The following is a 12,551-nucleotide window of genomic DNA, read 5'->3' as shown; positions in this document are numbered from 1 at the left end:
CCCACTGTTTTTTATTTACTTCATAGCTTGAAAGCAATTTAGTGAGCTGCGGTAGAACAATGGCCTGTGCATCTATTCGTATATCCGTGTTTGGAGAGACTACGGTGATTGGGCAAACTATATTTGAATTTTGTATAATTCTTCCGCCCATTCCTGAAATTTTAAAACTGGAATTTTTGACTGGCAATTTTAGCCGATTCTGAGCTTTTGATGATATAAAGGATCTTTGAGAGCCTTGATCTATTAATGCTCTTAATTTGAATGAATCTCCATTATGTTCTATAGAAATGAACGCTGTGGGTAAAAGAACTTTGCTTTCATTCTCTGAATGAAGAGCTTGAATTGTTGCTGCATTTTGAGCAACATGGGTGTTCCTCTTTATTTTCGGGATTCGGGATTTCAAGATTACCTGATTTGGTTGTCGCGACTAGGCCCGTGGTTTTATGTATATGATTTTGCTTCATATTTGTAAAATTGGTTATGTGAAGCAATGAGTGATGTCGTCGTTGACAGTACACACAACTGAATTTGCTTTCACAGTCTTTTGTCCCGTGATAATTAAGCAGACAGTTGATGCAAAGTTTATGTTGTCGAACAAGATTGTTTCTATCTGAAACGGCGTTTTTTTAATTTTTCGCAAGATCTTATAATATGTCCTCTACAGATTTCACATACTGATTGCCAATGATTTGTTTGGTTTGACACGAATGTTTGGCTTATATTATATTAATGTGTCTATTATATTGTGTGTTATTACTGACTTGGGGTTTAAAAAAGATTTTATTTAAGTCCTTTTGATGACCTTTTTGGCTTAACTCTCTTTTGTCTACTCGCTCAGCTATTTCATATTAAACAATGAGGAATTCATTTGATGCCATTTTGGCGATTTTTTTCTTGACACTAGTGATTGCTCTCAAAGCAAAGGTAGTGTAGTACCATTAAAATGGTTATTTTGTTTTCTATCAATACTCTTTCGTTTTCGTATCTTTCGACCAGTGCATCCCAACCCAGATTAAAATTTTCGTCATTCAAAGCGAAACGCTTGACAATACTGCCTGCTTCCCCTTTTGTTTTGTACCTGAGATGGTACAGCTTTTGTGCTCGTGAAAGTTTAGGATGGTTGATGTACACGGCAGTGAAGGTCCCAGAAGGACGGCCATTGATCATAACCTCCATGAAAAACTTCAGTATCACAAACTGGTATTGTTAAAAATATACCTGAATCTAGGTTTTCTTTTGGATTTGTAACTGTTCTTGGAGGAGGAGTAGTGGCTCTACATGCCCTTAATAAATGTATTTGTTCTAATATCATTGCTTTCTTAGTTTCGTACTGATCGTGGCAGTTTTCATGCTTTAATGTTTTTTAGGAGTCCAGCGTCGTCAGTATCTAATATTGAATCGTACGCTGCCAGAACTCGTACCCATATATAATATTATCTATGCTTTGAATTTTTAAATTTAGAACTGATTCTTTATTGTCGTTAATAGGCGAAGCCGAAAACTGTGTGCAGTATCTAATAAAACTATCACTTTCAGTTATGAACCTTGACAGTGAATTGTCTTTGGTTCTTTTTTGCTTTGCACCCTGCTTTGAGCGTGTGGCTTCTGCGGATGTGCCTTGTGCTTTATCATCATCAGTCTTTTTTGGAATTTCTAATAATAGAGGTGTTCGTGGTTTAACCTCTTTTGATTTATCAGATTGCATTTATATTGTTTTGAATTAAATTGAAAGCTATTAGCTAGCTATTAAAATAGTTTTGTATTAAATTTAATAAAAGAAAATTGCTATATTATGATTGTAGTAAATATTTTTAGCTTGCTACCCAAAGTTTTGTAGAGAGTGCCTGGTATTATTATTATATAATATATATATATACATATTTGTAACTATATTATTTGATATGTATGTTTTTAAGAGAATGTATTAGATAAATGAGAAGAGCAAAAAGGTTGGGTTGCGGTATATATGTAGCGCGGGAAATGTGCCAATGTTTAGGAAAATATATGTACATACATAAATGCCGATTTACAAATTTATTGCTTGCTTGCTCTTGCTTTGTACACTTATGCTACCACTATGTTTTCGTCCACGCAATTACATGAATATTTGTTTGCGCACATTAGCTAGTCCCATTTAACATGTACTAAGCTTAATATGTAAGCAGCCTCTTGTAATGCTGCGTTCCCATTTTTTATATATCTCTTTTTGTTAATAACTACATTATAGACAAAGGAGCAATAAAGTAAAGTATGTACTTGGGTTATTCTCCTTTTATTAACTGTTAAATTTATATAATTTACATACTTATGTATATATGCACTAATAGAAACGAAACTATGTACTTAGCGGAAATTATGTATTGACCGGTATCGTAATATTGCTTAGAATATTATTTAAAGAGAAGAATTTTGCAAATAAAGTTGGTCTAATAGCTGACGACACATAGCATCATTACTCGGCCCTTTGTATTTTTAACGCTGTTACACCGAAATACTGATAAAACTGTAAATAAACATACATATGTACATATGTGCATAAAATGCCTCTATTTGCAAATGTAATTGGAATGGACTTACTTTTTTCCGCCAAGGGCTTATGGGTAGCAATACTACTTATTAGGGTTCCCTCCGGTAGCTTATGTAGACTTTTTTTTTTAAGTGATTGTAAGTGTGGTTGTTTCACTTATGTTGTATTGTATTGCGCCCGCTTTTATTTTTATTTTTTTGGTTTATATATTAGTTGGTTTCGCGCCCGTTTGTTGTAATTTAATTTAACCACTAAGTATAGTATGTATATACTTGTAAGTACTTATTTTTTGAAAAGATTTCACTTTATTTTTTTTTTTTTATAGGTGCCTTTCAAGGTTGCTTAAAGAACCATTTGGTTACTCACTTTGCTTTTGTTTTTTATTCTTTCAGAATTCGGTTAGCAAATATAATTGAAATACAATTTATCTTTTATATATTACAATATAATATTTTTAAATCTTTTTATGTTAAATACACTTGATTTGGATTTTCACTTTAGGGCACTTCCGTACAAACTGCGCTGCAACGTTTTCGCTTTACGAACGGGTGTCGAGAAACAAAAAGAGACCATTCTGGTCTGAACAATCCTTATGTTTATTTGGGAGGTGAAAAAGATGATGATTGAAGTGTCGGTGTATAGTGTGGTTGGTTAGTTGTATATGGTTGTGTTGTAGTTGGTATATGATGTTGCATTGTGTTATGTTGTGTTGTATGATGTTGTACGGTGGGTTGTGTGATTAGTTGCAAAATGTCGCGGGATCAGAAGTCGCATGAACAATGTTGTTACGAAGCTGTTTTTAGCTGCCCCGGCTTCTTGGGATTTGCTGAGGTATACTCTACGTGTCCAGGGTTCGTTAGAATAAATTTGTAAACTATGGGGCTTCTTACAAATCGTATTTATTAAATTTCCATACATCTACAATTTCTCCTGCGTTTACTTTACTGTACAAAATCGTATCTTCCGTGCTGTAGTGGCGTCACCCGAAGATAGCGCTATGGCAGAGAAGTGGTTTGCGTTGCCTGTTAGCGCGTCACTATCACGCAGAATTACGGAGGACAGTGGCAGCGGCCGCGATGCCAAGCGTGGAGCAGGTCAGAGGATCGACTCATTACCCACTTCACGATTGACTTCCAGCCTTCGTACGGTAAAGAGTGAAATGCCTGAGTGAGATCCTCTGATCGACTCACTGCGAGACATTCACTCCTTACCGCAGTAGCGCCTTCCGCCTCTCCGCGCTCCCGTTGAATAGTTATTATACGATAGCGTATTCTACTCTACCGCGCTCTGGGGTTGCTAAGCGACTTAGGATGACTTACGTTTACGTCCTGTGGTGATGATGTCCGACGGATACGTGCTACAACAACGATTCTGCCACTGTTCGTATAGGCTTCGACGGCGATTCTACCGCTGCGTCCGTTGACGCTCGTGTGTGCTACGACGACGACGCTCGGATGTTTCTGCCGGCACTAGTGTATAGCCGTGGAAAAAGTACTTCTGGACCATAGGAGACTGTGTTGGCGACCGAAAGTTAAGGATTGAGTTGGTCAGAGGATCAACTCACTACCGAGCTCACCCTTAACGAACGGCGTTCACAACTTAACACACTAAGACTAGCCAGAGGATCGCCATATTTAAATACTTATTAAGTTAATTTTAAATTCACTCACCGTTGGCACAATTATTGAGGAAAAAAGGAGTCGATTAATACGGGTGCTCGGAGAACTGATCGCTAGCGAATCGAAATGCTAAAAAGCGAGCACTGCTGTGTCTAGTGTCGTACATGTGTTCGCTGTTACAGTCCTGTGCTGACTAGCTGCTGATGAGCCTGCTACCTTTCCGCCAAGCCGTGTGTTGCTTGCGCGCGCGTTCACAACATGTTGCTTTAGGATGGCGTGTATTGTTAGAAGTGACGTTCTTTTCCCGTTGCAGCCCAATACTTTTTGTGTTGTTTACGTTGCGTGGTTTTACTGTTGTGTCGCAACATGTTGCTTTAGGATGGCGTGTTTTGCTAGAAGTAGCGTGGTTTAACTGCTGTGTATGAGAGCTTGTATACTCGCAGTGTTGTATTTATTTAACATGGTGCGTCTTCATGTGTTGTGTGGGCTAAATTCCGGGTGGATATTTTGTTCTTACAATGTATATGTATGTGTCTTCCTAGAAGATATTTTTTCTTATTAAGTAACATTAAATCGACCTTGGAAGTTGGCTAGAAAAAACTGACAAAACCTTTCAGCCGAAGTTAATTTCTTTCTTATTTTTTTCTTCATTTCATGATAGCTATAATGATTATGGCATAATAATTTTTGATAATGAATATAATTTATGAATTTATTTTAGGTGACTGTAGAACAGACAGAAAATGATTAAGCAAACGCACACTGAGTTATTAAATATTGTTGGAGAGTTAGAAACTCTTCCCGCAGGTAAGTTACTTAATTATATTGTAAGAATTACCTTATTATTCTTAAATTTTAGTAACCATATGAAAGTCTTACTCTCCAATTTCGTTTTCATCCCCTGAAGAACCGTTCAAACTATATTTTCGTACGGAAATTAACTAGCTTCACAGTAGAAGTAAGGTATAGGTGTAAAAAAACATCAGAAATCTCTACTTTCGATTGGATGTAACCGAACATTTTATACTCTCGCAAAGTATAATGGTATACTCGTTTGAGATTTCTTTGTGGATCTTGTCGCCTTGTTCTATGTTGACCGATATTTTCGCTAAAAAGTCAACTATAGGCACTGGGGTCATATATTCAGTACCTACAGGCTTGAACAGTTTTAGTTCGATTTAGACAATTTTTGGTCACAAGGTGACATACTTTAAACGTATTATTCATGCAAAGTTTTACCCCGATATAATCATTCTTGCTTGATTTGCATACTGGAAAGTGAAACAATCAGATGGAATTGAAAATGGTGTTATATGGGAAATAGGCGTGGTCGTAGTCCGATTTCGCCCATTTTCGCAATATAACATAGAAATATAAATAGAACATTATGCACCGAATTTGGTTGAAATCGGTTAAGCAGATCCCAAGATATGGGTTTTCACCTAAAAGTGGGCGGTGCCACGCCCACTGACTAATTTTGAACGCGGTTCCTATAAAGCATCCCAGAGATAAAATTTAATGTCTCTGTGGTTTAGTGCTTGCTTTATCGCGCTTTGAGTATATTTTAACAGTACCGTTATATGGGGAGTGGGCGGAGTTGTCACCCGATTTCAACTATTTGCACACTGTGGGTAGAGGTTCTAAAACATTTGCTTCCAGTGAATTTTGTTATTTTAGCATTAGCGGTTTAGGAGACACGCACATTAAACTTATTAATGGCGGGACCACGCCCACTTTTAACAAAAATTTCAACTGCAGATGCCCCTCCCTAATATGATCTTGTGTACCAAATAACAGTCTTGTATCTTATTGCGGAGCTTAGTTATGGCAATTTATTTGTTTTTGATTAATGGCGTTTTGTGGGCGTGGCAGTGGTCCGATTACGCTCATCTGCAATACCAACCGTCTCACGGTACCAAGAAACATGTCTACCAAGTTTCATAAAGATATCTCAATTTTTACTCAAGTTAGAGCTTGAACGGACGGACGGACGGACAGACAGACACCCGGATTTCAACTCATCTCGTCATCCTGATCATTTATATATACATATAATATATAACCCTATATCTAACTCGATTAGTTTTAGGTGATACAAACAACCGTTAGGTGAACAAAACTATTATACTCTGTAGCAACAGGTTGCGAGAGTATAACTAGGATATTACTTTTATTTGCTGCTCTTGTTTTCATGCTAGTTATTTTGATTAATATGTGTTTACGCCAGGTGAGGCTTCTATTCAAGTGAATGGCAGGATAAATTACATTATTTACTTGTGGTATTAGGATGCTATTCATTTTGAGAAATAATAATACTAAAAAATGTGACATGCTTAAAATGTTGGCAGTTTAATTCGCAAGTTGGCCAGAGTTGACAAAAGCTAGTGGTCCTTGGCGCCAGGATGGAGCATACCAGGGCTGTGTAATTTTCAAAAGTGAATGTCAATATATTTTTAGCTGTTGGTATTCTGGCGAACGTCGGACTCGTTTTGAGCCCAATTATAACTTATGTACATCTTTTATGGGAATGTTGAAATCTACTGGTGGCTTAGTATATTTTTGGCTTTCCAAAGGCAGTTTTGTTTGTTTGTTGAATTTGGGCTCAGTTTCCTTACAAAGTTTTCAGTGTAATACATAGTCTTTCACACACTTAGGCGGTTTTCTTAGTTTATGTCATCGAGTATACTTGAGTAATCTGAAAAGTTAATGCAATCCTTCCCATAGCCCCCATCAACCTTCAAACTCATTTTATTAGTTAACATGATTGATATTGAAATGAAATCAAGTGGACTCGTTTTCCTAAATAAGAGGTGGTTTAAGGCTGAATGTGGATGAAATCAATCTATACCTTGGTCTTAATCTCATATACACGCATACCACTCTTTACGGTCTAGATATGGTGTTAGAGTTGCTTCATACCGCAATACTCCAACCCTATTACTATCTTGATACTCGTTGCTGAGACTCAGCTGACACTCTGCTGCAATATTGGAGTAATTATTTCGCGCAGAACGTATTCCATACAACAAAAGAAGATAGGGAAGAAATCGAAATCAAAAAAAGAAAGGTCATAAAAGGGAAAACCTTTTCAGAGTTATTGAATTATCATAAATTTTACCCTAAAAACAAATTATATCAAACATAAAATGATTATCGATAACAAATTTCACTTACAATCCCTCCTATATCTAAGCACGCAGTAAAAATTTGTATGTTCCGTTTGTTTTGCTAGTGTTGCGCAACAGATTAGCAACAATTTACCGATAGAACGTGTGACGTTGGCAGTTTTGTAGAATTTTGTAGTGTTGTGTTGAACGTTATGCTTTCTCATCAAAGGTAACACTGGCGCAATAAATTAACTTGGCCGCAATGCAAAACATTATTATATTTTTTTTGAAATGGCTTACGTTTAAAGACGATGAATAAATGATAATTTGCAATGTTTATACCTTGTTTGAAACTAGAAAGATTCCAAATTTTTTTTGATGTTAGCTATTAGGATACAACAGGCTTGGTATCTTCATCGTATGCCGGTTCTTTTTGCAACTGAATGAGATCCTCATGCGCAAGAGGTTCTCTGTCAACTACTTGAAATCAAGCATGCGACGTTCGCTCAAATCTTCAAACCCGATGTTGCCATTATAGCGAAACATTTTAGGCCATAAATCGGAAATGTGCCTTAATTGAAGAGGGCCGTTATAGCGATATTCCGTATAAAGAGCGGCCATATAACCAGGTATGGGTGTACTTAATATAATAATATAGAAGAGTTGCCTTTATACTTCGGGATCAGAGAAAAAACAAATATTAATCGTCGAAAATCGCATTATTGTTTGTTATAATATTTTCCGTTCTTTATACACTTTTGCATACGTTTGAACAAATTGCCGAAGCACTTTTGTCACTCTGATTGAGGCATCTCCAAAACTTGAGTTCTAAACGCATCAACTACTTCGTCAGATGTCAAAAATGTTGACTTGAATAAAAAGAAGTCATTCGATGCCAAGTCACGACTATATGACGGATGACTCATCAAATCGATGTTTTCGGTACTCAACAATGCAGTTTTTTCAGTCGATGATAGGATCTCACATTGTCTTAGTGAAGAGATATCCGTCTTCGGCAGTTGGTTTTTTTGAACTCTTGAAAGACTACTGGCAAGCAAATGATTGTGTACCACTTAGAATTTACTGTTTTGCGTTCTGTAAGTGGTATGGTTGCGACGTGCCCAGTTTTTCCAAAAAAAAAAGGCAACCATTTGCGTGGAAGTGTTTCGTGCGCGAACAACTTTTGTTGTATACGGATCATCTGGAAACACCCATAGAGTTGACTGCTGAGTAAAAACACGTCAAGTGGACCCCCCATTTTCCACTTGATCATCGAATTTGAATGTGAGTATTTTTTCATAAAGTAGTCATCATGAGCGAAATCCCCAGCTCAGTTTTTTAAAATTTTAATTTTAACAATAATTTTTTTTTTATTGAAAATTTTTACTACTTTTAGTTTAAAAATTAATAACTAGAAAACTATTGGTGATTTTTTAATGAAATTTTCAGAAGTTATAGTTCAAAACCTTTACTTTCAAAAAATATGTATGAATTTAAATAATTTTTTTTTTTCAAATTGTTAATTAACTTTTAAGTTAAGAAATGAAAATTTTAATGACTTCTCCCTCAAAAAATTAAAAATTTTTTTTTAGTATTTTGCAATAAACATTAAAGTAACGAAATCCGCAAAAAAATTTGACTGATCGCCATTAGTTAAGCAAACAAAAAATTTTATGACGGGCGGTCAGCGCTGCCGGTAAAGCGCTGCAGGTATAGCGGTTCGGCAACGCAACACTTAGAGTGTGTCGCATATTTCATTTGTATGTTGGGATAATGGCCTCACATTTTGCTTGCAGTGAATTAGCATGAATGTGGTAGAACAATATGCATAATACCTACCCGCTTAATAGTTTCAAAGAAATACTTAAGACGGGAATTCCCTAATCCACCAGAATGTATTGAATACCCGCTATTAATATTTCAAGGCCAAATTTTTAACTGGAATGTCCTATTCTTTAAGTATTAAAAATTCATAATTTCTTTCAATTGAATATTTTTGAGTATCTTAGTCATTGACTTATCTTTAGAGTTACTTAGTAATTATAAATAAAGAATAATACTTCATTTTTTAATTAAAAATATCGTTATTTTATGATTAATTTTATTTCAACAAATGAAAGATAATAAATTAAATAGTTTTTCATAAATAAAAAAAAAGAAGTTAAATAATTCTTAAATTAATTCTTATAACTTATACGTATAGCTTTATTTCTTTTTTTTAACTTTATTGGTAACGATTTTAATGTCTTTGGCGAAAACTTTGCACTCGAGTGATGTATTATTAAGAGCTCTGTAATGATGATATTGGCGGGTATTTTTTATGGTTACACATCGGTCATAACGTAATTTAAACATCTTCTCATGGGAGTCATGATCTTCTTGAGAGCAAAAACCAAAGTTAATTTTTTTAAATGCATTCTTACCCCATTCAAATAATGAAGTTTTAATGTTTATTGCAAAATACTAAAAAAAAATTTTTAATTTTATGAGGGAGAAGTCATTAAAATTTTCATTTCTTAACTTAAAAGTTAATTAACAATTTGAAAAAAAAAAATTATTTAAATTCATATATATTTTTTCAAAGTAAAAGTTTTGAACTATAACTCCTCAAAATTTCATTAAAAAATCACCAATAGTTTTCTAGTTATTAATTTTTTAACTAAAAGTAGTAAAAATTTTCAATTAAAAAAAAATTGTTGTTAAAATTAAAATTTAAAAAAAACTGAGCGGGGGATTACTTGCTCATGATGACTACTTTATGAAAAAATACTCACATTCAAATTCGATGATCAAGTGGAAAATGGGGGGTCCACTTGACGTGTTTTTACTCTGCTGTTTACTTACGGGCTCATATGCGTAGACCAATGATTCATCTTCGATCACGAAGTCATAGACGTTTTTCGAAGCAACGCTATCGCATTCTTTTAACATAACTCTCTACCAATCGTTACGAGCCTATTTAGAGCGATTGACAAATTGTGTGGAATCCAGCAAGAACACATTTTTTTACAATCAAATGTTCATGCAATATAATGTATGTTGGTCCCACTAATGCCTATAGCTCTCTCAATCTCACAACAACAACTGATTTTGGACAATATTCACGAAATTCGTCTTGGAGTGATTTACGACTTCGATTGATTCACCATACCATCAAAAAACACTGGTTCTCGATGGAGCTTCATAACCAAAAATTTAACTAAGTTCATCGATGTACTGTAGCTGAGTTAATCCACGTGGAAAGTTGTAAAAAATAAACGCGCGAAAATGTTCGCGATTAAATTCCATTTTTTGGCCGAGATGTTATTTTAAGTTACTGTAAACAACACAAATAGTGCTCGTATGTCAAAACGTTGTGAGTATGTATAGCATTAAGAATGTCAAACTTTACGATAAAGTTTTAAGTTGCTAGAATGCAACACTAGGGTTGCCAAATCCTGAAATACAAAGACAACCTAGGATTTTCAAACATACGGTTGACTTTTCTTATATATTGGTGTATGTATGTGAGGTATCTTAATGAAACTCAGAGAGCATCTTTCTGTTAACACAAGAACAACCAGCCGGTTAACGTGACCTATTTCCAACCGGTCAAAATGTCCGAATGACTTGTGATACTATTAAGTAGAACTCAATAAATTTAAATTCAAATAATGCATATTTCTCATATATATGTTGTGAGCACAGAACGTTTTTCGTATACAAATTTAGAAAAAATATATGAATAACTTAAATAATGCAACCAAACGCAACAAGTTTGTTATGCAAAGAAGAAATACTTTCTTAGTTGGTTTACTTCTATAATATGTCAAAGTACAATTATTTATTTAATAAATTACTGAATAATGATGAAAATTATTATGTTGATGAAAAACAAGCAAGGCAAACAGTTTTTTTGTTTAACAAGTTTTATTTTTTTGTTAATATATCTTTATTTATTGAATCTGCTTATTCAAAGCCTAACAATAAGTAATAAAATCTTAAATCTATTTAAACCTAGACAAGCTCAAGGTTCTAGTTGACTTGGGAGAGTGTTTTATGATACGTTACTTAGAAGGCTGGTAGGTCTTTCCTTTATAAGCGGGTTTGACTACAGGACTGTAGCAAGACATTAGCTAATGAATTTGGATGTTTCTGGAGTTTATGCTCGTATTTCTTTTTGCTGTCCCCTACTTCTTTCTTTAACATAAGAATGCCAAGATATTTGTGAATGTTTTCATTTCGAATGCACCATGGAGAACCGGTTATCGCTCTGAGAGTTTTTGACTGGAGACTCTGTATTATGTCAATGCTAGTTGCACAGGTCGTACCACACAGCTGAATACCATACATCCAAATCGGCTTTACTACCGCGTTGTATAACAAAACTTTGTTGTCAAGGTTAAGATTAGAATTTTTATTTAAAAGCCACTTTAAATTTGCTGCTCTTATTTTCATGGTGTAAGTAAAATTATTTGGGTGTGGTACTAAGATATTATTCATTTTATTTAATCGGATGACACATTTGTTCTTAGTGAAAATTTAACATGCTTACAATTTTGTTCATTTACATTTATCCCTCAGTTGGCTAGCCACTCTTCAACCAAAACTAAATGCTCTTCTAGTACCCTTGATGCTCTGATGGGACATTTATGTTATGTATGTATGATATTATATCTGTATGTTATATAAGATATATAGAGTTGGGCCTAGCACACTACCGTGAGGTACACCAGCCCTTATCGGTCGATCAACCGATATAAAATTTGGTACATTTACAGTAAATTATTTTTTCTCCTTTTTATTTAAGACTCCAATATTTTATACACTGCGAAAGGGAACTATGTTTTAATTTTATATAAAAGCTTTTCATGCCACACCTTATCGAATGTCTTGACTACATCAAGGAATATTGTTGACCAATACTCTCTGTACTCGAATGTCCTTGTTTCGTTAGTAATTCTATTTAATTGCTCTACAGTGCCATGCTTTGTACAAAACTCGAATTGGTGCGTTGGATTTGTATTATTTTCATGGAGGAAAGGATATATTTTTGATAGTAACACTTTTACAGATATTTAGCTAAGATGTGCTAGGAGACTTATTGGTCTGTAAGAAGACGCCTGTGTGAAGACTTTCCCTAGTTTATCGATCATGATGATCTGTCACTTTTTCTATGAATTCGGATAATATCCGAAACTGAAAATTGCATTAAAAAGTAACGAGAGCATTACTACAGTAATATTTGATAGCTCCATTAACATTTTTTATCGTAAGCTGATGACTATTTTGGATTCATCTTTTTATACTCTCGCAACA

The 12,551-nt window shown here is 34.7% G+C and overlaps 1 protein-coding gene and 1 long non-coding RNA gene across 9 annotated transcripts in view; one reads left to right on the top strand and one right to left on the bottom strand.

Annotated features, from left to right (window-relative positions):
* Positions 1-12,551, top strand: part of LOC118680134 (synaptic vesicle 2-related protein) — a 337,472-nt gene that overhangs the window by 18,926 nt on the left and 305,995 nt on the right. For all 5 annotated transcript variants that reach the window (XM_070109220.1, XM_070109222.1, XM_070109221.1 and 2 more), the window contains exon 2: positions 4,868-4,953. In XM_070109220.1, the coding sequence (XP_069965321.1) occupies positions 4,890-4,953 (64 nt within the window). In that variant the 5' untranslated portion in view covers positions 4,868-4,889. The remainder of the gene's footprint in view (positions 1-4,867; positions 4,954-12,551) is intronic.
* LOC118680150 (uncharacterized) overlaps positions 1-12,551 on the bottom strand; it is a 122,417-nt gene that overhangs the window by 12,009 nt on the left and 97,857 nt on the right. The gene's annotated exons all lie outside the window — the stretch shown is intronic.

This window comes from Bactrocera oleae, chromosome 4 (genome assembly GCF_042242935.1).
Source record: "Bactrocera oleae isolate idBacOlea1 chromosome 4, idBacOlea1, whole genome shotgun sequence".
Classification (NCBI taxonomy): Eukaryota; Metazoa; Arthropoda; class Insecta; order Diptera; family Tephritidae; genus Bactrocera; species Bactrocera oleae.
The sequence above is the reverse complement of the archived record's forward strand: the minus strand, read 5'-3'. Positions and strand labels throughout refer to the sequence as shown.